The sequence below is a fragment of the Apodemus sylvaticus genome, chromosome 5 (assembly GCF_947179515.1).
Source record: "Apodemus sylvaticus chromosome 5, mApoSyl1.1, whole genome shotgun sequence".
NCBI classification, from domain to species: domain Eukaryota; kingdom Metazoa; phylum Chordata; class Mammalia; order Rodentia; family Muridae; genus Apodemus; species Apodemus sylvaticus.
The window spans coordinates 5,815,102-5,842,052 of record NC_067476.1 but is presented as its reverse complement, the minus strand read 5'-3'; the positions used below and the strand labels follow the sequence as shown (position 1 = coordinate 5,842,052).

Genomic DNA, 26,951 nt, shown 5'->3' with positions numbered 1-26,951 from the left:
GTAGGGCTGGGTTTGTGGAAAGATAATGTGTAAATTTGGTTTTGTCATGGAATATCTTGGTTTCTCCATCTATAGTAATTGAGAGTTTCGCTGGGTATAGTAGTCTTGGCTGGCATTTGTGTTCTCTTAGAGTCTTCATGAGCTCCGCCCAGGATCTTCTAGCTTTCATGGTCTCTGGTGAGAAGTCTGGTGTAATTCTGATAGGTTTTCCGTTATATGTTACTTGCCCTTTTTCTCTTACTGCCCTAAGTATTCTCTCTTTGTTTAATACATTTTGGGTTTTGATTATTATGTGACGGGAAGTAGTTCTGTTCTGGTCCAGTCTGTTTGGAGTTCTGTAGGCTTCTTGTATATTCATGGACATCTCTCTCTTTAGGTTAGGGAAGTTTTCTTCCATAATTTTGTTGAAGATATTTGCTGGCCCTTTAAGTTATAAATCTTCACTCTCATCTATGCCTATAATCCTTAGGTTTGTTCTTCTCATTGTGTCCTGGATTTCCTGGATGTTTTGGGTTACAAGCTTTTTGCATTTTGCATTTTCTTTGACTGTTGAGTCCATGGTTTCTATGGTATCTTTGGCATCTGAGATTCTTTCTTCTATCTCTTGTATTCTGTTGTTGATATTTGCATCTATAGTCCCTGATTTCTTTCCAAGGTTTTCTATCTCCAAAGTTGTCTCCCTTTGTGCTTTCTTAGTTGTTTCTACTTCTGTTTTCAGATCCTGGAAGTTTTTGCTCAGTTCTGTCATTTGCGTGTTTGTGTTTTCCTGTAATTCTATGAGAGATTTTTGTGTTTTCTCTTTCATGACTTCTGCCTGTTGATCAAAGTTCTCCTGTATTTTTTAAGTGATTTTTGCATTTCCTCCTTATTGGCTACAAACTTCTGACCCATATTGTCCTGAATTTCTTTAAGTGATTTTTGTGTTTCCCTTGTAAAGGCTTCTAGCTTTTGATCATTTTTCTCCTGAATTTCTTTAAGAGATTTATTTATGTCCTTCATGTGTTCCTCTAACAGCATCCTTACCAGTACTTTTAAATCCAACTCTTGTTTTTATGGTGCGTTGGGGTATCCAGGACTTGCTATTGTTGGTGTGTTGGGTTCAGATGCTGCCATAATGCCTTGGTTTCTGTTAGCAACGTTCCTATGCTTGCCTTTAGCCATCTAGTTCTCACTGGTGTTAGATGGTCTTATTGTCACTGGCTGGTGCCACAACCTATTGTGGACCTCTAGGACTATTTCTGAGACACTGGATGACTGGGTTTCCTCTGGCACAGATTACTGATATGCTGCCTTCCTCTTTTGTGCCTTTGGAGCCCTGCTCAGTTTTGCCTCAAGAAATGTTATACTTGGGTTGTCAAGGTGAACCAGGTGTTCTCAGACTGCTCTGTTATGGAGCAAAGTTAAAAGTGAGTGGGGCAGGTCACTCTCTCTGTTGATTCTCATGTAGGATACAGGCGCCACAACCGACCGGCTTGCAGATAAACTGCCTATGTTCTCAGGTCCTGAGTGCAGGCAGACCCCTGGAGATTTGCACCCTCGGAGATCTTAAGCTCTCAGGATATCTCAGGATAATATAGTACCTAGCGATGTTTTTCTGCTCTGGCAGGCCACATAGATGGCCATGGGAGTTGCTCCCTCTGCTGTTCTCCGCAAAGGATACAGGCCCCACGACCTACCAGCTGGGAGATGAACCACCTGTGTGCTCAGGTCCTGGGTGCAGGCAGACCTCTGGCAGTTTACACCCCCAGAGATCTCAAGCTCGGGGTAATACAGTACCTAGTGACGTTCTTCTGCTCTGGCAGGCAGCGAATATGGCTGCAGGGATTCTCTCCCTCTGCTGGTCTCCAGGCAGGACACAGGCCCCACACCTGGCGGACTGGCAGACAAACCACCTATGTGCTCTGATCTTGGGTGCAGGCAGACCCCTGGTGATTTGCACCCCCAGAGATCTAAAGCTTGGGGTGATACAGTACCTAGTGAAGCTCTTCTGCTCCGGCAGGCAGCAAATATGGCCACAGGGATGCTCTCCCTCTGCTGGTCTCCAGGCAGGACACAGGCCCCATGCCCGGCGGACTGGCAGATGACCACCTATGTGCTCAGGTCCTGAGTGCAGGCAGACCCCTAGCGGTTTGCACCCCTAGGGATCTAAAGCTCGGTTGCTAAAGTACCTAGTGATGCTCTTCTGCCCCAGCAGGCTGCAAATATCGGAGGAATTTATTTTGACTCATGGTTCAGGAGCTCCTATCTGTAATGCTGGGGGGAAACAGTTGAACCACAGCAGAGCAAGTTTGGATAATGACTTGTTTGCATCTTGAGTTTTCACAAACTGCTTAACACCCAGAGGTGGATACTGCTGGCATCATAGTTTTTCTCCAGAGACTTTTCTAGAAAGGTGTCTCCATCTAGTGGTGAGGTGTTCAGATACAAGAACACAGAAATATATGGGTAGATATACACATAATTTTCACAACAGAAAGCATGAACACATACACACACACTCAGAAACGGATACAGACACACAATCACTTATGTATTATGAAAAAGAAGAGATAAGTTAAAATAAATAGTGGTAACCCCTGCAGGGCTTTTGTCTTTGGATTGGCCTCCAACTTCTCCTGGAATGTGGCGAGAGAAAGAGCAGTTCATCTTAGAAAACTGAATTGGATTTAGGGACACTGTTGAGGCCCAATTGCTGGGTGGCTAGGGACAAATTGTGACGTTGAGAATGGCAAGAGAGGGTCCTTGTGAGTCTAAATGCAGAGGGGAAGAGAGGGCACAGGGACCAGAGTGCTAGAGGGAGAAGGCAAGGCTCAGTTTTCAAGAGGAGTGTGGCTGCAGAACATTGCAATGTGTAATGCATTGCTGTGTGGAGATGTAATGTAGTTGTTTGGATCTGGGAGTCCTGGGAGAGGTGGGGAGGAGTAGAGGCTCTTGATCTGCTGGCAACGGGCCTCTTCATGGAAGCAGGGAAACGCAGGATCCACAGGATCCTTGGTGATCTATCTGGCTCTGGATTCTCAAGCAGAACTTCTGACTTTGATAAAATTGTGTGCATAATGGGCTTCTTCAGAATGAGAGAAGGCACAGCCAATTGTCTCCTACAGAAGTTATTACCTTATCTCAGACCCTCCCTCTCTCTTTACAAGCTCCAAGAGAAGTTGTGAATTAGGTCACTAACTGAAGTCCCCACCTCTCATTTATCTTTACATTTATGCCATACAATAGGTCCAAAGAAAATAATGCAATCGATCCACCGTATGGATGGAGCCTTTGTGTATGTGAAATGGAGACCGGGTACACAGTAGAGCCATGGCAACCATGCTGCTGTTCCTGATGACTGTAGGCTTGACAAGGCTCTTTTTGAGACAGGCAGGCTGCGTTACTCATGTTGAGTGTGCCATGACAGACAAGGTGAGATTTCTGGAGGACTGAAGGTGAGAATCAGGTTTTCAGGATCATGATTCTGGATTGGGTAAGAGTCAGGGTTGATGATAGACTTTGGTGAGCCACCTCTTTTTATGTCCGAGGTCTGCACTCAAACAAAGAGTTTCTTGTTCTCTGCTGAATGGGTGGTACCCACAGGCAGAGGGATGTGTTATGGAGATATATGTCTGGCCATTCTGTGTCATAGAGACCCACTGACTCACTCTGTAAGCCATGGGCTGCCAAGGACAACCTTTTATTCTTGTTTTTCCTATGGGGTTGCAATCCCTTTCAGCTCATTCAATCCTTCCCCTAACTCTTCCATTGGGGTCTCCGGCTTAGTCCAATGGTTATCTATGAGTATCTGCATCTGTCTTAGGTGCTGGCAGAGCCTCTCAGAGGATTAGGGGGTAGTCCTAGAGCCATACTAGGCTCCTGTCTGCATGTGTTTCTTAGTATCAGCAATAGTGTTAGCATTTGGTGTCTGTGTATGGGATGAAACCCAGGTAAGGGTAGTCTCTGGATGGTCTTTCCTTCAGTTTCTGCTCCATTTTTTTGTCCTTGAATTTCCTTTTGAGAGGGACACTTTTGGGTTAAAAATTTTGAGATGGGTGGGTGGCCTCATCTCTCAAGTAGGGGCCATGTCTATCTACTGGAAGTGCTCTCTTCAGGTTCTACCTCTTCTCTGTAGGTTATTTCTGCAAGTGTCATCCCCATTGGGGCCTGGGAGCCTCTTGCATTCCTGATTTCTTGGACTTTACAGTAATACCTCCTGTCCTCCCCCCCACTGCTACATATTTCTATTAATTCTTCTGGCCCTCTGGACTTCTTTCTCTTGTCTCTTCCCATACCTGATCGACTTTTTCTCCTCCCCTGTCCTCTTCCATCCATTTCCCTCCTCCCTTTACTTCCCATGATTATTTCCCCCCTTCTAACCAAAATGGAAAGATCCACATTTTAGCTTTTCTTCTTGTTAAGCTTCATGTGGTCTGTGAGTTGTAGCAGTTCCTGAGCCTTTGGGCTAATAGCCACTTGTCAGTGAATACATATCATGTATGTCCTTTGGGGTCTGGGTTATCTCACTTAGGGTGATATTTTCTAGTTCCATCTATTTGCCTGCAAACTTGTGATATTTTTGATTTTAATAGCTGAGAAGTATTCCATTGTGAAAATGTACCACGTTTTCAGCTGAAATTACATTTCAGGAAAAATGTATCCATTTTTCCATTGAGGGACATCTGGGTTGTTTCCAGCTTCTGGCTATTATAAATACGGCTGCTATGAACACAGTGGAGCATGAGTCCTTGTTACATGTTGGAGCATCTTCTGGGTATATGCCCAGTAGATGCTATAGCTAGGTCTTCAGGTAAAACTATTTTCAATTTCTTGACAAATTGCCAGATTGATTTCCAGAGTGTTTGTACCAGTTTGCCACCTCTCAGTAATGGAGAAGTGTTCCTCTTTCTCCACATCCTCACCAGCATCTGCTGTCACCTGGGTTTTGTGGGACTGTGAAAGGCAGTCTGTGGCCTGGTTGAGCAAGGCTTACTCTGGAGACCCTGTAGAATATTCTATAAGGGACGGAACCAGTGAGCCATGCTCCCGGACACTCAGGCTCCTGACACCAACTCCATACTCCTGACTCCTCAACTCCATAATCCTGTGGCCATCAGTCACACATAGGGCTAGGCCCCCAGTGTTCTGGCTAGACTCTACCCCCACAGTCACCTGGCTTTAGCCAGGTTTCCCCCACCCCACAGTTACAGCTAGGTAACCCATCCCACTATAAAAGGGGATGCCAGGCCCCTCCTACCACTCTTGCTTTTTCTCTCTTGCCCTTAAGCTCTCTGGTCCTCCTGTTTCCCCTCTTTCCATGGAGTCATAGCCAACTCTCACCTCTCTATCTTTTCTCTTTACTTCTCTATCTCTATTTCTTTTCCTACTTCTCTATAATAAAGCTTTGAAACCATGGACTGTCTCTTCTTACCAAACCTGCAGTGTAGGAGTAATGGAGCAGGCCTCAGCATCTCCAGCCACCAGAAAGGGCCAAAGACTCTTCCCAGCGAGGCGTTCTCTACAGGATCTGGGGCTTGTGCCAGAATGGCCCTGACTTCTGGGCAAGGACACCTCCCTGCTAGCCGACCAGCCTCCCTTCACAAGTATTTGGGTGCTTGCCATCCCTGTATGGGTACATGGGCCCCACTCTCTTTCCCTACAGGGTTTTTCATCTTAGCCAATCTGATTGTGTAAGGGTGGAATCTCAGGGTTGTTTAGATTTCCATTTCCCTTATGACTAAGGATGTTTAAAATGTCTTTAGGTGCTTCTTGGCCATTCAAAATTCCTCAGTTGAACATTCTCTGTTTAGCTCTGTACCCCATTTTTTAATTGCGTTATTTGGCTTCCTGGAACCTAACTTCTTGAGTTCTTTGTATATTTTGGATATCAGCCCTCTATTGGATGTAAAGTTGGTAAAGATCTTTTCCCAGTCTATAGGCTGCCATTTTGTCATATTGAGAGTGTCATTTGCCTTACAGAAGCTTTTCATTTTTATGAGGTCCTATTTATCAATTGTTGATCTTAGAGCCTGAGCCATTGTTTTGTTCTGGAAATTTTCCTCTGTACCAATGTGTTCCAGGGTCTTTCCCACTTTCTCTTCTATTAGTTTCAGTGTATCTAGCTTTATGTGGAGGTCCTGATCCACTTGGACTTGAGCTTTGTACAAGGAGATAAGAATGGATTAATCTGCATTCTTCAACATGCAGACTACCAGTTAAACTAGCATAACACTTTCTTTTTTCCACTGTTGTTCCACGGTTTTGGCTTCTTTGTCAAATATCAAGTGACCATTGGTGTGTGGGTTTTTTTTCTGGGTCTTCAATTCTATTCCATTGATCTACCTGTCTGTTTCTGTAACAATACTATGCAGATTTTTTTTTATCACTGTTGCTCTGAAGTACAGCTTGAGGTCAGGGATGGTGATTTCCCCAGAAGTTCTTTTATTGTTGAGAATTGTTTTTGCCATCCTGGGTTTTTTGTTATTCCAGATGAAATTGAGAATGGCTCTATCTCTGTGAATAATGGAGTTGGAATTTTGATGGGGATTGCATTGATTCTGTACATTGCTTTTTGTATGAGCATGGGAGATCTTTCCATCTTCCTAAGGTTTTACTCGATTTCTTTCTTCAGAGAGAGTTACCACAATATATTTTGTATTATTTGTGGCTATTTTGTAGGGCGTTCTTTTCCTGATTTATTTCTCAGCCCATTTATCCTTTGTGTAGCTTTGTGTAGAGTTGGGCTACTGATTTATTTCAGTTAATTTTATATCCAACCACTTTGCTGAAGATGTTTGTGTTCTGGTTGATTTTTTGGGATTGCTCATGTATACTGTCATATCTGCAAACAGTGATAAGTTTACTTCTTCCTCTCCCATTTGTATCACTTTGACCCTCTTTTGTTGTCTAATTGCTCTGGCTAGAACTTTGAGTATTATGTTGAATAAATAGGGAGAGAGCTGGAAGCATTGTCTTATTCCTGATTTTAGTGGGATTGCTTCAAGTTTCTTTCCATTTAATTTGATATTGGCAGTTCTTTTGCTGTATGTTGCTTTCATTATGGTTAGGTGTGAGCATTGAATGCCTGATCTTTCTAAGTCTTTTAACATAAATGTGTTGTATTTTGTCAAAGGCTTTTTCAGCATCTAATAAGATGATCACTGATTTTTTTCTTTGAGTTTGTTTATATAGTGGATTACATTGATGGATTCCCATATATTGAACCATCCCTGCATCTCTGGGATGAAAGCTACTTGATCGTGGTGAATGATCATTTTTGATATGTCCTTGCATTCAGTTTTTGAGAATTTTATTGAGTATTTTGCATCAATATTCATAAGCGAAATTGGTCTGAAAATACTCTTTTTTTGATTGAGTCTTTGTGTGGTTTAGATATTAGAGTAATTGTGGCTTCATAGAACGAGTTGGATAGTGTTCCATCTATTTCTATTTTGTGGAATAATTTGAAGTATTGGTATTACGTCTTCTTTGAAGGTCTGATAGAACTCTGCATTGAACCCATCTGGTCCTGTGGTTTTTGGGTTGGGAGACTGTCAATGACTACTTCTATTTCCTTAGGGGTTATGAGATTGTTTAGATCATTTATCTGATCCTGATTTAACTTTGGTACCTAGTATCTGTCTAGAAAATTGTCCATTTCATCTAGATTTTCCACTTTTGTTGAGTATAGGCTTTTGTAGTAGGATCTGATGATTTTTTGTGTTTCCTCAGTATCTGTTGTTTGCCTCCCTTTTCATTTCTGATTTTGCTGATTTTGATACTGTCTCTGTGCCCTCTGGTTAGTTTGGCTAAGGGTTTATCTATCTTGTTGGTTTTTTCAAAGAATCAGCTCCTGGTTTGGTTGACTCTTTGTATAGTTCTTTTTGTTTATACTTGGTTGATTTCAGCCCTGAGTTTGATTATTTCCTGCTGTCTACTCCTCTTGGGTCCATTTGTTTCTTTTTGTTCTTGAGCCTTCAGCTATGCTGTTAAGCTGTTAATGTATGCTCTTTCCAGTTTATTTTTTGGAGGCACTTAAAGCTATGAGTTTTCCTTTTAGTACTGCTTTCATTGTGTCCTTTAAATTTAGGTACGTTGTGCCTTTGTTTTCATTAAATTCTAAAAAGTTTTAAATTTCTTTCTATATTTCTTTCTTGACCAGTTATCGTTGAGTAGCATGTTGTTCAATTTCCATGTGTATGTGGGCTTTCTGTTGTTTTTGTTGTTATTGAAGACCAGTTTTAGTCTGTGGTGATTGATAGGGTGCATGGAATTATTTCAATCTTCTTATATCTGCTGTGGTCTGTTTTGTGACCAAGTATATGTTTAATTTTTGAGAAGGTATCATGAGGTGCTGAGAAGAAGGGCTGTACCTCCTCAGATATGCAAATTCTCATAGAAATCTATCCTTAAAATATGTTTTCTCATTTGATTTAATATTTGAAATAGACTAATTTATCAATACTGATAATGGTTGTTCTTTTTAAAAAGATGTTTCATTACTCTTGGTTTTTGATATTTTTGTGATCTAAATGTAAAATGTTATTTTTAGAAGAGCTTAAATAAGTTGATATGACCACAACAGCAACAACAAAAAGAAAAAAAAATGAAAACAATAACCTTCTCACTGAGATATTCTAAAATGTGGGTATTTGCTATTATTCTTCCCCTTCCTTCCTTCCTTCCTTCCTTCCTTCCTTCCTTCCTTCCTTCCTTCCTTCCTTCCTTCCTCCCTCCCTCCCTCCCTCCCTCCCTCCCTTCCTTCCTTCCCTCCCTCCTTCCTACATTTCTTGCATTTCAATTGCAGTACTTTATTGAGTTTTTAAATCCACCTTATGTTTTCTTTAAAAAAAACTGAAATGACTTTATTTACATTCCAGTTGGTGCCCCTTTCCCAGTCCCCCCTTCCACAATTCATCATCCCATTCATCCTCCCTCTTACCTCTGAGAGGGTGTCCCCCCCAGGCTCCTCTTTCCTTTTGGGCCTCAAGTCTGTCAAGCATCTTCTCCCGCTGAGGCCAGACCAGACAGTCCTCTGCTATACATGTGCCAGTGGCCTCAGGCCAGCCTGTTTATGCTGCCTGGTTGGTGACTCAGGCTCTGGGAGCTCCCATGGGTCCTGATTAGTTGAGACTGCTGGTATTTCTATGGGGTCACCGCCCCTTCAGCATCTTCAACCTTTCCTCTAATTCAAATGTAGGGGACTTCAATCCAATGATTGGGTGGATTCGTCTCAGCCAGCTGCTAGTAGGACCTCTCAGAGGACAGCCATGCTAGGCTCCTGTCTGTAAGCACATCATAGTATCAGTAATAGTGTCAAATCTTGGTCCCCTCTCCCCTATGAGATGGATCCCAAGTTGGGACCATCATTGGACCATCTTTACTTCAGTCTTCTCCATTTTTGTCTCTGCAGTTCTTTTAAACAGGTACAATTCTGTGTCAGATATTTGGACTATGGATTAGTAACCCCATATCTTCTTTTGAGGCCCTGTGAATCTACTGGAGGTGGATCTTTGAGTTCCCTCTTTCCATTGTTGGGCATTTTGGATAAGGTCACCTCCATTGAGTCCTGAAAGTGTCTCATCTTCCAGGTCTCTGGTACTTTCTAGGGAATCCCCCTTGCCCCCTGAGGCTGCATATTTCAATTCATTCTCCTGGTTCCCTGGGCTTCTCTCCTGCCCCACCCAAAGCAGATACTGTTCCCTTTTTCCTTTCCACTTCCCTCTCCCACCCAGATACTTCCCTCCCTCTGCTTTCTGTTGTTGTTATCTTCCTCCTTCTAAGTGGGTTTGATCCATCACTTGGGCCTTTCTGCTTGTTACACTTTATATGGTCTGTACATTTGGCTAATATCCACTTATCAGTGAATACATATCACACATGTACTTTTGGGTCTAGGTTACCTCATTCAGGATGATAATATTTAGTTCCATCCATTTACCTGCAAAATTCATGATGTCTTCATTTTTAATAGCTGAATAGTATTCCATTGTGTAAATAAATCACATTTTCTGTATTTGTTCTTCTGTTGAGGGACATCTGGGTTGTTTCTAGCTTCTGGCTATCACAAATAAGGATGCTATGAATATAGGGAAGTATGTATCCTTATGGTATGGATGGGCAACTTTTGGGTATATGTCCAGTAGTGGTATAACTGGGTTTTCAGGTAGAACAATTTCCAATTTTCTGAGGAACTGCCAGATTGATTTCCATATTGGTTGTACCAGTTTGCAATCCCACCAGCAATGGAGGAGTGCGCCTCTTTCTTTATATCCTTGCCAGCATGTGCTGCCACTTAAGTTTTTGATCTTAGTCATTGTGATTAGTACAAGGTAGAATCTCAGAGTCATTTGGATTTGCATTTCTTTGATGACTAAGGACTTTGAATATTTATTTAGGTGCTTCTCATCCATTAGAGATTCTTCTGTTGTGAATTATCTGTTTAACTCTGTACCCCATTTCTAATTTGGGTTATTTGGTCTTTTGGAGGTTAACTTCTTGAATTCTTTATGTATTTTAGATATTAACTCCCTATGAGATGTAGGGTTAGTGAATTTTTTCTCCAATCTGTAGGTTGCCAATTTATCCTATTAATGGTGTCTTTTGCCTTGCAGAAAATTTTCAGTTTCATGAGGTCCTATTTATCAATTCTTGATCTTAGAGCCTGAGCCATTTGTGTTCTGTTCAGGAAATTTCCCCCTTTGCCAATGGGCCTGAGTCTCTTTCCCACTTTCTCTTCTATTAGATTCGGTATATCTGGTGTTATGTTCTACTTCTTGGTCCTTGATCCACTTCGACTTGAGCTTTGTGTAAAGTGATAGATATGGATCTATTTTCATTCTTCTATATAGAGACTGCCAGTTAGACCAGCGCCATCTTTTTTCCACTGCCTGTTTTTAGCATCTTTGTCCATCTATTGTGAAAAGTGATACTTCAACATCATTTCACAATTTTTGTGAGTTAACTTTGTCAAACTTTTCACAGTTTTTATGAGTTATCTTTGATGGCTTCTTGTTCTGGGGAGAGAGGTAGTTTAGATAAGGGTTGCATTTTTCACAGAATTCTTCCATATACATCTTTCAACTCTGGATTGTAGTGATCAATGTCACTACCAAAATAGCTTATTTGTTCTTTAGAATCCATAAGAGCCATAGGAGTGTGGCTCATGGGCTTCCACATAGTTTCTGATATCAGCACAGGCCGCAAACAGGGCTCCTGTTGCAGTATGGAAATGGACCTAGATAAAGGTCTTGGATGCAGTTGGGATCACAGAAATCAGCATGACTTCCTGCTAAGACACAGACCACAGGCATCCCCTTACATCTTTGGTGACAACAAGGGACATAGATATCAACACAGACCCAGTCATAGTAAGACCACAGACCTAGACGTGACCCTCTGTGGCATTAGGTTTACTTTTCCTTAGTTTTGGTAAAGGTTTGGCATTATTGTTAATTTTTTCAAAATATAAATTTTTATTTCATTTATCTTAATGCAGGCACTTGTGGGAACTTAGACAAAAGCTTGTACACATCTCGGTGGATCACAAAACTGAGTGCTTTGGGAAGACCCAGCAGGAAATTGTCATCATGCCCATGTCTTCTAGTGAGGTCACAGTTCCAAAGGATCTACATTGTCCCAAAGAGATAATGAACAAGCATATGAAACCCTGGTCCAGTGTAGAACATTTTGTATTGCAACAATAACATATAAGAAAACAACTGAGAGTACATACACAAATACACATTGTCTCTCTTTTAGAAATGCACATAGAAACCTGTTTATACACAGTCCCATACACACAGACATGACAACATATGTAAAACGACACTCTTCATGCAGAGAAACTCACAGACATGATAGGTACATATTCAGTAAATATTCATGTTAAGAACACAGATGTCCCTCAACAGAGGAATGGGTACAGAACACAATGGAGTACTATTCAGCCATTAGAAATAATGAATTCATGAAATTCTTAGACAAATGGATGGACCTGGAGAACATCATCCTAAGTGAGGTAATCCATTCTCAAAAGAACACTCATGGCATGCACTCACAGATAAATGGATATTAGCCTAGAAGCTTGGAATACCCAAGACACAATGCACATATCAAATGATGCCCAAGAAGAAGGAAGGAGAGGTCCCTGGTCCTGGAAAAGCTCAGTGCAGCAGTGTAGGGGAATAACGAACAGGGAAGTGGGAAGGGTTGGATTGGGGACCAGGGGGAGGGAAGAGGGCTTATGGGACTTTCGGGGAGGGGGATCTAGGAAAGGGAAAATCACTCAGAATGTAAATAAAGAATATATCAAATAAAAAAATGAAAAATAAATATTCATGTTAATGGGATTGCATGCAGAGAAACACAAATGCACAACCTCACAAAACAGAGATAATAATACCCACAGACTTTTGTACACATGAACATATGAATACAAATACACATGTTTAACCTGTAGTGAGAATTTTAGTTTCTAAAAAAACCCATTTATGTTATGTTTTAATCCTTAGGTGTGGGACATGTGGCTGCTTCAGATTGTTCACAGACACTTTGAGTTTCACATGCTTTATGAGGGGCATAATTTTTGCCAGCTAAAGATAGTTTGTGTTTGAAATCCTGGAAAATATATTAATTGTTTAGCCTCAAGAGGGGTTGAGAGCCCTCTGAAGAAGGAAGCTCCTTCTTTCTGTGTCCTTGCTCATTGCTAGTGCTGCAGTTTGCCAAGTATTCATTAGAGAAGAATGAAGAGACAAGAAGGGCAAATTCGATATCCTGATTATGAAAACTGGGCTTGCCCCGAGAAACTCAGTTGCTGTAACCAGCAGGAAGCAGTCCAAAGAGATCTACATACCCTTTTCCTTCTAAACATCTTTCTCTCCTACCTTATGTTCAGGAGTTTGGAGGAATTAAGGTCAAATAAGTGTTTAAAGGGCGGTTGAGCTATAATAAACCAATAAAGTAGACAAAAGTTTGCAATTGACAGCATTCACACAAAGCTACTCTGGCACACATACATGTACATTCAGCACATCAGGACCACACAGCTACAGCTACATTTACAGCACAAGAAATTTATTTTGTTATGTGGCACAGAATAAAACAGATGTAAAATTTGGGGACTCTCCCAGAGTACTTGTTCAGGGGCCCTGACTCCCATCTTCCCCTGGATCATGGACACCATCTGGACTATGAAAAGGTTTGCTAGGATTTAGATGTGTGTAGGGCTAAGCTACTAGCTTGGTAGAGATCTGATGTGAGGGTGTGGAGAGTCAGGGAGATTGTCAGCATTCTCAGGAGCATAGTAAGCAGGAGAGGAAAATGGATACACAGGTTAGGTTACCGAAGGCTGATACCATAGCTCAATCATTAGAGAGTTGTGGCTGAAGAATACATTTTGTATCTATTACTGTTGATTGGAGATTATCTTGTGGGTGTTTGTTGAGGTGGAGGTTATACGAAGGAAGAGGAAATGTGACAATTTGGTGGGAATATACCCAAGCATGCGTAGTGAAGCAGCACAAGAGTCCTTATTATCCTCCTGGGTCTGGCTTCTCAGAGGTCACAAGTTACTTTGATAACATTTGTTTTTTTTCCTGACAAGACTTCCTGCAAATGACTGAAAGCACCAGCATGTGATTAATTATAGGAATTAGCACCATGTATTCATGAGGTCCAAAGAAAATAGTACAGCTACTGTATAATCTGGAGGACTTGTGAAGATGAGGTTTCACCCAGTTCAATATATACATGCTGCAAGAGGACAGGAGCACAAAGTCACCATGGTGACCATGCAAGTTCTTCTGCTGACTGTGGTTCTGATCCTGCCCTCTGTGGAAAACTTATCCTTTAGGAATCCTGAGTATTCTGTCACAGTTGACAAGGTGAGAGTGTTGGGCAGACTGATTGATTTAGGTTTTGTAGATTGGATGAGAGTCTCTGGGATGCTACTGAGATCTTTAAAGGGACACCAGTGAGATGCCCTCTGCTATGGTTTGCCTTGATATCTGATACTGGGTGCACCCAGAGGTCAAGAGATATTTTATGGAAGCATCTTTCTCATTGGTCTGCTACAAAGCCAACCTGCTTCCTTTTTTATTTTGTGGCCTTCCAAAGACTGTTATTTTAATGCCACAGAAATTACTCTGTTCAGTGTTTCAAAATGAAAGACTTGTTCAGGATGATGGGTACAGTGCAGGGATGTTCTTTGCTGAGGGCTGAGCTCTGCTGTCTATTGGAAGGGTTGCTTAGATAAATAGACTTCCTAAGATGTTTTGATGTTTAAATTAATGTGTTTGAGAAGATAAAGAACTTTGGAGATGATCAGCCTTCCTTCCATACCCTGGAAGTGACGGATAAAGATATTTATTGTGGCAGTTCTCATCATTCATAGCTTCCTTCTGGAATCTTTGCTGATCTGGAGGCAAACATGCTCCCATGGTTGAAGGTAGTATCCCAGTATCCTACTCCCCTCTATTGACATCTCCATATCACCAACAGCCCCTTGGTAGTGATCCTAAGTTCTTTTTACTCTCATTCCAGGAATAGAGGGAGTTGGCATCTATTACTCTTGTCCTCTGGTGATTTTTCTCACCTATTTAAGTGGGATCTTTACGGGTACCTTAGAACAATTCTGTCCCAGGATTGATTTCTCTGAATGAAGATCTCTGTCCTAGCCTACTTAAATCTGACTGCACCTGACAGAGAGAGGTTAACCATGACCAGGACTCTTCCTGATCCTTCGACATAGAATGTCCCTCCAGAAGGGACAAGAACGCCACTACAGTTTTCTCCATCTTTGTTCATGCCCGGAACCCCTTTCCTTGGCTTACCCTTTTTGTGCTTTCTGTCTCAAGGGTGCTTTTCCTCTCTAGCTCCTAGGAAAATGGTATATAACTCGATGGGCAGGAAACCCACCTATTCCTGCAAAGAAGAAGTTTAGCCCACTGCCTCCCTTCATTTTCGTCAAAAACATACTTGGGAAGTTGGAGTTTAGGATGAATATCTCGTGAGTACTTGCCATTAGCAGCCCTTACTGCTTTTTGCTCCATGAATTTCCCACCTTCACACAAAGATACTTCTGATCTCAGCCAGGCATTGTCATATCCACACTGAATTCTCTTGTATTGTCTGGACAATGTGCCAGGTGAATGCATCAAGCACAGGAGAAATTTTCATAGGATTCTGGCTGCAAACAAAAGGCTCAGCACATCAACTGATGTTCTCCTACGACACTCCCTGGAGGACTGAAGCTTTCCTTCCAATGCTGTTTGCTCCACAGAGTTAGTATAGCTGCTGCACCTATTTCTGTGCAGGCCCAGGGCCATCACAATTTCACCTGTATGTGCAGTGAGTATCCAGGGATAATGGTGGAAGGTCTAGGATGCTTATCTTCTATCAGATACTTTTGGAGACTCATGAGCATAGTTAGGGCAGTCCTGGCCCTGGGAGAATATGACTTGGATAGGCAGCAAGCCTGTCCAGAACTTGGAATATGGGCAGCTTTTCAGACATGGACCATTTTCTTCTTGTCCTCCCACTTGCCATAGTGTGGGCCATAGCAGAAGTTGACACAGGGATTGTGGAAAGCCGTGTGCTGATGCTTGGCTGGTGGCTGTTGTATCAGAAGAAAGATCTGGGTTCAGTTAAATATATAACCTCATAGATGGCAAAAGTTGTGAACAGATCTGGTGACAAAGAAAGAACCATGCTTTTGCTCTGTATTATAGGAAACCCATGGGTTGTGTTGTGTTAAAGATGAATATGGAGCAAGAACGAGAGAATTCTGGTATCTTCTACATATGTGAGTGCTCAGTTTCATGTTCATTTTCTGGGGCTGTTAAGAAGGTATTTGAAGACTATATGACTCATTTTCTTCCTCAGGGCCAAATCACAGGATCAACATTGCATTCATTGGTGGGATGGACTTCGCTATTGCTTACCATCAAAGCAATATCAACAACCAACTCCTAAAGATGACAATGCTTATGGGTGTGTCTCACATTACCTAAAGGCTGGGCACGGATTCTTTGGGCAGTATGTATAGTGTGGGCTACTATCTCTTGTCTAATTTTCTTGTTTCTACCCGGGGATCTTTCCTGAGATGGCTACAGTCACAAGACTCATAACCACTTCACACCCACTGAACATCAGCCTCTCCCTTCCCTTCTCTGTCAGCCTTTCTTCCAGTCCTCTTCTAGGAAGGCGTTTTTGTTGGAATCATTTCTCATGGGAATGTAGGTAAACATTTGGAGACAATGTATTGTCATGTCAGCAGGGCCTGCTCTGACAGTCAGATAATGGAGGTTAGAGTGCTGATCAAGTCTTGTTGACAACCCCTTTACTAGACAGGTCTGAAGTACTGAAGTTCACACTAATCATCATATGAAAAGATAAATGAGAGACAAGTAGATGAATGAAGTTTCTAAGGACAGTTTTGGCCAGTATTAAGAAGAGAAAAATGTTTCAGTGCTCTGTCCTTCCTTGCAACCATTTAGAACTTAATGAGAAGCCTGAATAAGGCGTGAAGTAACTCCGTGGTTAAGTACTCTTGTTGCATGCACTGAGACCAGAATTCCTGTCACAAGAAGTCACATAAGTATCTGAACATGGCTGAGCATTTCTGTAATCCCATATTTGTGGAAGAGACAATGTGACCTCAGAGCTGGCTGTCTAAGACCTATTAGCCACAATGATGACCTTCCAGTTCAATGATAGGCCATGTCTGAAGGCAATAATGTGAAGAGCTCTGGAGAAAAATGATTGGAATCCTGCTTTGGCCACTGTGGTTATATACATACACACCCAACACACACACACACACACACACACACACACACACACACACACACAGAGAGAGAGAGAGAGAGAGAGAGAGAGAGAGAGAGAGAGAGAGAGAGAGTGTGTTTTGGTGAGTGTATATTTGGTTCAAATCCTGAGAAAGACAGGTGTATTGATCAAATACCCCTTGCTGTCTCTGTTTTCACAGGGGAGTTCTGAATTCTGAGGTACACAAGGAGATTACCTGAGTCCAAAGTTACCATTGCTAGGCGGTGCCACGACCCTATCATCAAACACGAAGAGCCACAATGCAAGATGCATTGCGTATTCTTAATACATCTGGAGTTTGCACTGTGCTGCCTCCCTATCTCTAGGTCAACTTGGCAATACATCAGTCTACAGCCAGTATTCTATACACTCATGAGATTCTAACAATGGCTTGGGTTGTCTTTAAGGCTAGACATGTAGACTCTCAACAAACATCTATTGTTGTCCACTGGTCCATTCTCAGGTCTTGGTCAAGGGTTCCAGAGGTCATGGTGCTGCCCAGAAGCTCTTGACATTTCTAGTTACTTTCCTAATTCAAATATTCCCATTATCTATAGAAATACCTTGAATAGATGATCCTGTGTCAAAATGTATTTTTGAGAAGCTTTGGGGATACTGAAGAAAATGTTGGAACACAGGGCCTTGCTGGCAGGTGCTTGCAGCATTATTATGAATGAGATAGTTAGTCATTGTTGGATCAGATTCCTTCTCCCCTCAAGCTACTGTCAAATTCAACATTTATGTCTAGGAAATAAAGCATAAGGGTAGTTCAGGGTACCTATGGGCAAAGTATGTGCTTTGCAAGGGCTTGTTTGGGGGTGCTGGTGTGATTGTCTACATATGACTTCTGCCCTCTGGTGATGAAAATATGAAAAGTATTTTTTTTCTGAGCAGCCTTTGTTGAGTATGTTGGGGCCTACCAGCCCCATGGGAGACCCATGTGCTCAGATGACTTTGTTACAAACATGAGGTAAACATAGTTTCCTTTTCACTGCTTTTATATGACCTGCCTCATTTTAAGGAACATTCAGCTGGAGATATTGTTTCTATGAAATCTCATGTCTCAGAAAAAATCCTTGAATGATCTGTGAGTGAACCATCTTTAGTAAGATTCTTGTTCATACCCATGTTGTCTGCAGGTAAAAACATGACCCCAAGGCCAACAGTGATATTGGATTTTGAAGATTTTGTAGAATTTGTGCAACTGAAAAGAACAGACATTATCAACCCTGGATTTGATGGTAATGTTATTGAGATTTTACATCTTTCTCTTAATTCATGAATTTCCTATAAGACAATGACACTACACATACCTTTTCCAGACACATGTCTTGTTCTCTGTTTGTAAATAGATTCCTGTGAGTTGTTTGGAGAAACCTAGTGGATTGAGGAAGTACCACAGAGTCTGCACAGGAATTATGTTCTGAGACCCCTACACTCATCCCCTCCTGTCAATAGAATGCTAGGTGGCAAGAGAAGAAACAAATGCTTCACGTCCACATCCCCCAAAGCCTTAGATTCCAGTAAAGGTGGTAACTATTCCCTCTCTGTTTAATGTTTTATCAAATGGCTCCTGGTTTTGGACTATTTGGGTGTGACCAGGTGTACAATCCTGACCTTGATCATCAGCACCCATGGGTCCTTGCATAGGTGGTACGTCATGGCAAAAAGTGTGACAGTTTGCCAAGAGCTCAGTTTTGGCAGTCAGGGCATCTGGAGAGAAGGACAGTTTAGGAACATGCATGATGGCTAGTGAGTATAGAGGAGTGTGAGTAGAATCAAAGGCAAGCAGATGTTGGTACACGAGTATGTGTCAATGCAAGAACCAAGAGTCTCAGTATGTCCTTCATGTTCTGGTGCCTACTGTTGAACGGATACCCTGGAATGAATGCCATTAAGGAGGGGGGGGTGATATGTGATTTTGGAAGGTCATCGTATCAGGCAAGGCCCTTACTGTCTCTAGTAATTCAGTAACCAGGGCTTGAGGGCAACAGAGTCAGAAGTGTCAGACACAAGAACTCCAGAAATGGAAGTAGTAAATACAAGCATGTTGCACCCATGTCCAGATAAAAATAAAGGGAAAATGTACCAAATATCTCCACTGAATTTCCACCAAATCATGTTCTTCTTTGTATACCACAAGCCTTTTCTTGGGGACAGTTAGCTTCTTAGAAATTGTAGGTCTAGCCTCTTTTGGCTGTCTCCTCAAATCTATGGAAGCAGGAGGATTTAGTACAATGACTCCGGACAGCCTAGGGTTGGCCACTGAATGGGGTTCATGAAGGCCAGGACACCTCAACCATGGAATGTATGTGGTGAAAAGAAGCCCATATGGCCCGTGGGCCTTGTCTATATGAGTCTTGGATTGTCAGACATTGTGTATATGCACCCTGAGGAAGAAATGGAAGGGGGAACTCAGAGGACACAGCCACAGCACAAGTTTAACATTCAGTCAGCATGATGTAGGATGGATCCTTTTCATGGATGTCACAAATAGCGTACACATTGTGCCATCTAACTGCCCTGTATAGAGCTTCTGTGACAGAATGGAGGCAGGGTCATTTTGAGCATCTAATAGACCATGTTGTTTGAATGAAAAATTATTCTCATTCCTGACTGCCACACTAAACAGAACAAAATACGTCACTGAAACCCAACTCAGTTATCTACAGAGTAATGTGATTATGTAATGATCAAGGCTTTATAGAAGCTTAGGCAATCTGTAAGCAGCCACATCCCCTCACTCTAGCATGGATGACAATTTCTCCGCAGTTGTATATATAGACCTGTCCCTCAGATAACCTTTTATATATTTCAAAATAAGACCATGTGCACTTGGTAAAGTTACCTCCATCTGTTAGGGAGGTCCAGCAGTGAGTGGCAGGAATCTCACCTGAAGGTGTCACACACACCCCAGGATTATTTGAGAGAGTGTCTGTAACGTGATCTGGATGGTTTTTCCAGTCATCACAGATGCTGAAGAAGATGGAAAGATCCTTGTTGGACAGAGTTCTACAACATTCCAAGCCAGGCCCAAAGTTTGCACAGTCAAGTGTATTGAATGAGCTGTTTGGAGTCACCATTGCTGTGGATCCCTGATATGAGGGAACAACCTGTGACTGTGATCTCTGGAGGAGGCTTATTTATCCTGGTGACCCCATTCCCAACAATCTCAAATCACATTTGTACCTTTCCTCTGGGGTGAGTCTAATGATGCTTGACTATCAAAGACCAGCTTTGACACCAGGGTTGAACTAAGATGGGACATAGATTTGGCAATTGAAAAATAGCTGGTAGCTCTGGGAAATTTGGCTTCCGTTTTGCTTTTCTGTGGCCAGAGCTGATGGTTTCTGGCAATTAATTATCTTTTACTATTCTGGGTCCAGAACTGATGGCTTCTGACAATTGATTCCTGCTGAGCACAAGCCAGGATTGGAAAAAGAAGCATAGTTATTTGGCTCAGCATTTCTCTGTGACAGGAAAGAAATTCAACTATTTAACTTTTGGAGACTGGCAAGCAAGAAAAGATAAAGTAGAAAATCTCTCTCTCTCTTCTCTCTCTCTCTCTTCTCTCTCTCTCTCCTCTCTCTCTCTCTCTCTCTCTCTCTCTCTCTCTCTCTCTCTCTCTCTCTCTCACACACACACACACACACACACACTGGATGAAATATAAAGGGTCTCCAAGGACCTTTATTTTTTGTTCTCGGTCCTTTATAGCTATTATTTTGCCAAAAGTGGCTTGTTATTCTGATGTTGCCTGAGGTCACTCTCTGGCCTTCTTACACCTGTACTCTTCAGCTTCTCACAGGTGTAGTCCTAGAGATTACAGAAGTGAGTCCCCAAAACTCCATGGTTCACTCAGTAGTCTATTTACTCCACAATAACTCCTTATTGTGAACCAAATAGAATGCTGGCTTCTCAATACTTGGATCAGTGAAAACAGACTTACAGGCTGCCAAACCAACATTTTGAGTATTTTCATGGTCGTGAGATTTATAAATTTGGAGCTTGGCTTCTTCCAAAAACAACCATGTCTGTGGCTACCAAATGATATAATTTTGACACATGGAAAAAGCACCTTTCTATTATGATTGAAGTGAATCCTGGAAGATACCTTGTCCTCTATTCTATGGTCCCAGGTTATATGTTGGCTTTTTAGGTCTGGTTACCTGAATATTTTCCCCATGTCACAATTACCCAATGACATGTAGACTGTCATAGATTGTGAGCTCCTTGTTCCCTTGAAAGGCAGCTCTGACCATAGGACATTGAACTTCAAGGGAACAATGAAGTGTTCTGGACTCCCAGGTCCTTCATCCTCCAATCCAGGCACATCTGAGAAGGCACCTTGAATTGTGTCTGATAATCCCTCAGGGATGAAGTTTTCAAGGTCAGACTATTAGAGGGGGTCTCCTATAGAGGAATATGAGGAGGAAGAAGCAGCAGAAGAAAAGTGAGGCCTCTAACCAAAACCTCAGTCCTCTATCTCCAAGGCCATCTGCATTTTGTTCATCTTAGCCTCACATTGTGTTTATCCTCCATGGTGGTTTCGATGAGAATGACTCCCCTAGGCTCATGTACTGGCTGGTGTTGTGTCAGCGTGACACAGGCTGGAGTTATCACAGAGAAAGGAGCTTCAATAGGGGAAGTGCCTCCATGAGATCCAACTGTGGGGGTATTTTCTCAATTAGTGATCAAGTGGGGAGGGCCCCTTGTGGGTGGTACCACCTTTGGGCTGGTGCTCTTGGGTTCTATAAGAGAGCAGGCTGAGCAAGCCAGGGGAAGCAAGCCAGTAAGAAACATCCCTCCATGGCCTCTGCATCAGCTCCTGCTTCCTGACCTGCTTGAGTTCCAGTCCTGACTTCCTTTAGTGATGAACTGCAACGTGGAAGTGTAAGTTCAATAAACCCTTTCCTCCCCAACTTGCTTCTTGGTCATGATGTTTGTGCAGGAATAGAAACCCTGACTAAGACAGCTCATATAGGGTGAATATTCTGTCACCAGATATTGGCACTGTTTGAAAGAGGTTTGACCTTGTTTAGAAGAAGTGTGGCACTGTGGATGGACTTTGAAGTTTCAAAAGCCTAATTCGTGTCCAGTGCATCTGTCTCCCAGATGCCTGCATATATTAATATAGAACTCTCAGTTACTTCACTGCATTATGTCTGTCTGCATGCTTCCATGCCTACTACCACTAAGACTGTGTATTAAATCTGTGAAATTGTAAGATAGCCCTAATTACATGTTTATTTTATAAGAGTTCTTGTGGTCATGGTGTTTTTTCACAGAAAAATAACAGTGACTAATATATCTTCCAAGGTTCAGAAGCATTGGTTCTGCTGTCACAGGGGGCTGATAGGTTCCCCAGTTGAGCTATGGTTCAGGCATTGGCCATTATATGCATCCTTGTACACTTGAGGTCATGCTTTTCAGTCAGACTCATATGCTAGCCTGAAACAATCTGAAAGCTAACTCCTTAGGACAAAAAGCTGTATAAAAACCCTGGAAAACTGCTGGAAACACTGGAACGTGGAATCGAGGATAACTAAAATCTATGTTCTGTTGCCATGGTTTAAATGAGCAGTTCCTGGATGATCTATATCTTATTTACTTTAAGATGAAAGCTCTGTTTTCATCGGTTTTATTCGGGCGTCTCACTATTTCAATCTAGCAGTCTCAGCATGTTGAGATTGAGTCTGTCTGCTTATCTCACTTTTTCTTATATCTCATGCCAAAATCTGGGAACTTTTTAGGGAGTAGGACCACCTTCGCCCTTTCCCTTGTTCATTGCTCTGAGAGAATGAACAACTGCTAAGCTATGCACAGAGTAATAGGCAGCAGTCAGATTTTGACCTCTGGTCCTTTGTAGCCTCTACTTCCATGAGCAGTTCATTTCTTGTTCATGGGACATGTTGTTCTTGGGACTTAATTGGTGCCCTGTATAAGCCAAGCTTGAACTCATAATTATCACTTCTCACTTCCGAGTCCTCTCCGTCATCTTACTCTGTCTGACCCTTCCTGTAACCTCTTCCTCATAGACTCTGAGAGACTGTTTTTTAGGTTGGATTGCTGCCATCAGTTAGGTTCTGAAGCTGGGACAAATGGATGCCTGACGTTCCTATTTAATATATCAATGGGAACTGGATATCATTCTCTCAGCAACACTCAGTCTCTGCTTGTTAAAAGGCATGGCTGACATATGACATGCCCTGCATTAAACTTCTCTAGCCCTGGGTCTTCACTTCCCTTCTTTAATTCTGTGACCTGCATAGGTAACAGCCCCATAGACTCACAAATTTGAATGCTTGGCCCATGGGGGAGTGGGACTGTTAGGTGTGGCCTTCTTGGAAGATTTTTTTTCCCCACAATTTTGTAGGTTTTGAGGTCTCCTATGCTCAACTTCTACTCAGTTTGGAATCCAGTCTCCTCCTGCTCAGGAAATAGAACTATCTACTATGCAGCAACAAGTTTGCCTGCATGCTACCATGTGGCCCACTATGATGATAAGGGACAAAACCTCTAGAACTATAAGCTATTCCCAATTAACTTTTTTCATTTTTCCTTCACAGAAATGGAAACACAAACTAAGACAGTCTGGCCATCTTGATTACCTGTCCTTTTTGTCTACTCCTTGCTCTCCTGGCCTCATATCCTCCTAGTCTCCTGGCCATCCTCAGCCGTCTCTCCTCTCTCACCTCTCCTATTATGGCTTTCCTCACGGGCTCGCTCATTCGGGACTCTCTCATATGTCTTTGACTTTTACTATGTTCTCTTTTTTATGTAAAATAAACTCTCTCCTTCACCGTATATAAGAGCAGTCAAGTCTTCCATTTAATTTCTTTTTTAAAAAATAATCCAAACATCTGAATCCTGTAGGATAAGGTTACCATCCATCAGCATGTAATTCAGCAACTCCCTGACCATAGTGCAAAATTCTCTATGACTTCTAGCTCCTTCAGTTGATCACAAAGTATTGGAGGTTCCAAGTATCTTCCTAGAGACTTTGTGACTGACATGCCTACTCCTAAAATTGTGGCTTGTTTTCTTCTTTCCCAAACCTGAGGAGGGGCGGGGGGGGGGGTACCTCTCTCAGCAAGACAAGTCATTACACTGCTTGTCATTTCAAATTGAATCCAAAGTTTAAAATTGGGCTATAAAACCTATGCCTTGCAAGTTCTGGCCACCAAACTCATTCAATTATCAACTCTCACCTATCAACTCTCACCTAGCCACAGTAGGTTGATACTGGACATGCGCTGTTGGCTCCAATTTTGACTTAGAATTTTGACAAATTTTCTTAGACAAATCACTGAATCATGTCTGTCCCAGGCCACATGTAACACCCTCTCCCTAGCTCACATTAAGCCAGGTTAAACCTATCACTCAGATACTGCTTACTTGTCACTCTAGAGCTGTAGCTTGATAAATACAGCGGCATACAGAACTAGATATAAAATATACAATGTCCTAATGGCTACTATTTCTATGGGGCCTCTAAGCTTGTCTTCCCTAATTGACATGAGATAGTCATCACTACCTATTCAAACAAATAAGTTATTTCTGAATGTATAATGGATACTTTATGTTTTAAATGTTTGGGGTCTTAGTTATAAAATAAGACCAATAAGTAATGGAAGAAATAACAAAACATTAAACAAATATCTTGCCGGGCAGTGGTGGTGCACACCTGTAATTCCAGCACTCTGGGAGGCAGAGGCAGGTGGATTTCTGAGTTCGAGGCCAGCCTGGTCTACAGAGTGAGCTCCAGGACAGCCAGGGTTATACAGAGAAACCCGGTCTCGAAAAAACCAAAACCAAAAAAAAAAAATCTTGTTATTGTAGTTATTTTTATTAGAGTTGGTATTAATACAATAAAATGATTGCACAAAATATAATCATTTTGTTCCTGGGATTTCTTTATCTCATGCCATTGGTTTGATTTTGTTTTTCCCCAGCAAATTGGAATTTTCTTGCTTTTATTCCACTTTTCAGTTGATTGCTTTTTGGCCTTTCAGACTGTCTGCCTCCATCTGCAGACAAACAAGTTGCTCAGAGAGATGTAGACTGCTAGGTCCATTGATACAGAAATTGAAATGACTTTTGGGTATGGATAATATTGTAAAAAAGACATTACAGACTGTTTTAATTGACTGAAAAGCCCAGGGAAAAAGACAGAATGGATTAAAAACCAGCTAAGAGGTAATCTATTTTGAATAGAGTATAGTATTACTTATTTAATGGTATAATGATTGTAATTACACCAGCTAACATGATGCACATACCTAAAAAGGATAAAAGGAAATTCTGGTCTAAAATATTTCTTTTTTTAATATTTTTATTTTCTATATTCTTTGTTTACATTCCAAATGATTTCCCCTTTCCCAGATCCCCCCTCCCCATATGTCCCATAAACCTTCTTCTCTCCAACCATTCTCCAATCACCTCCCTCCTTTTTCTCTGTCCTTATATTCCCCTCCAATGCTAGATTAATCCTTTCCGGGATCAGGACCCTCTCCATACTTCTTCATGGGAGTCATTTGTTATGCAATTTGTGCCTTGGGTATTCAGAGCTTCTGGGCTAATTAATATCCACTTATTTGAGATTGCATTCCATGTGTATTCTTTTGTGATTGGGTTACCTCACTTAGGATGATATTTTCTAGATCAAACCATTTGCCTAAAAATTTTGTGAATTCATTGTTTCTAATTCCTGAGTAGTATTCCATTGTGTAAATATACCACATTTTCTGTATCCATTCCTCCTTTGAGGGACATCTGGGTTCTTTCCAGCTTCTGGTTATTATAAATAAGGCTGCTAGGAACATAATGGAGCATGTGTCTTTATTGCATGCTGGGGAATCCTTTGGGTATATGCCCAGGAGAGGTATAGCAGGGTCCTCTGGAAGTGTCATGTCCAGTTTTCTGAGGAACCGCCAGACTGATTTACAAAGTGGTTGTACCATCTTACAGCCCCACCAGCAGTGGAGGAATGTTCCTCTTTCTCCACATCCTCGCCAAAACCTGCTGTCTCCTGAGTTTTTGACCTTAGCCATTCTGGCTGGTGTAAGGTGAAATCTCAGGGTTGTTTTGATCTGCATTTCCCTAATGACTAATGATGTTGAATATTTCTTAAGGTGCCTCTCGGCCATCTGAATTTCTTCAGGTGAAAATTCTTTGTTTAGATCTGCACCCCATTTTTTAATAGGGTTATTTGGTTTCCTGGGGTCTAACTTCTTGAGCTCCTGGATATTTTGGGTTACAAGCTTTTTGTATTTTGCATTTTCTTTAACTGTTGAGTCCATGGTTTCTATGGTATCTTCAACCTCTGAGATTTTCTTCTATCTCTTATATTCTGTTGTTGATATTTGCATCTATGTCCCCTGATTTCTTCACAAGGTTTTCTATCTCCAAAGTTTTCTTAGTTGTTTTTAGTGGTTAGTGAGTTTTCTTAGTTGTTTCTACTTCTGATTTTAGATCCTGGATGGTTTTGCTTAGCTCTTTCACTTGCTTGTTTGTGCTTTCCTGTAATTCTTTAAGAGATTTTTGTGTTTCCTCTTTCATGACAGCCTGTTGACCAAAGTTCTCCTGTATTTCTTTAAGTGATTTTTGCATTTCCTCCTTATTGGCTTTTGTATTCTCCTGAATTTCTTTCAATAATTTTTGTGTTTCCCTTGTAAGAGCTTCTAACTTTTGATCCACTTTCTCCTGAATTCCTTTAAGTATGTCCTTCATGTGTTCCTCTACCAGCATCATGACCATAGATTTCAAATCCAAATCTTGTTTTACTGGTGTGATGGGGTATCCAGGACATGCTGGTAAAGGAGAATTGGGTTCAGATGCTGCCATATTGCCTTGATTTCTGTTAGTGACATTCCTGCATTTGCCTTTTGCCATCTAGTTCTCACTGGTGTTAGTTGGTCTTGTCAATGCTGGACTCACTAGTGCAAGCTGCCTCTTCCCAGCTGGCCTCTGGTGCACAGCTTACCTCCTGCACTGCCTGGAGACAGGGTGCTGTGGCCCAGGCTGTTCAGATCCTGAACTAGATACCTGAAGGCTCCCGCCTGGGGCCTGCTGGACTCACCAGAGCACACTGACTCCTCCCAGCCGGCCTCCCGGGTGCCCCTCTGGCCTCTTGCAGGGCCTGG

The 26,951-nt window shown here is 41.9% G+C and overlaps 1 protein-coding gene across 1 annotated transcript; it reads left to right on the top strand.

Moving 5' to 3' along the window:
• Window positions 1–13,700: 13,700 nt before the first annotated feature.
• Window positions 13,701–18,187, top strand: LOC127686471 (uncharacterized). The gene is made up of 6 exons (XM_052184682.1): window positions 13,701–13,862; window positions 14,853–14,986; window positions 15,708–15,781; window positions 15,862–15,969; window positions 17,946–18,047; window positions 18,159–18,187. The coding sequence occupies exons 1-6, from the start codon at window positions 13,701–13,703 to the stop codon at window positions 18,185–18,187; spliced, it is 609 nt and encodes a 202-aa protein (XP_052040642.1).
• The last annotated feature ends 8,764 nt before the right edge of the window (window positions 18,188–26,951 follow it).

Coding starts and splice junctions, on each gene's coding strand:
- LOC127686471 (XM_052184682.1), top strand. CDS start 13,701: ATGAGGTTTCACCCAGTTCAATATATACATGCTGCAAGAGGACAGGAG. Junction 14,987..15,707: donor GAGTTTAGGATGAATATCTC/GTGAGTACTTGC, acceptor TCTGTATTATAG/GAAACCCATGGGTTGTGTTG. Junction 18,048..18,158: donor TATCAACCCTGGATTTGATG/GTAATGTTATTG, acceptor GTTTGTAAATAG/ATTCCTGTGAGTTGTTTGGA.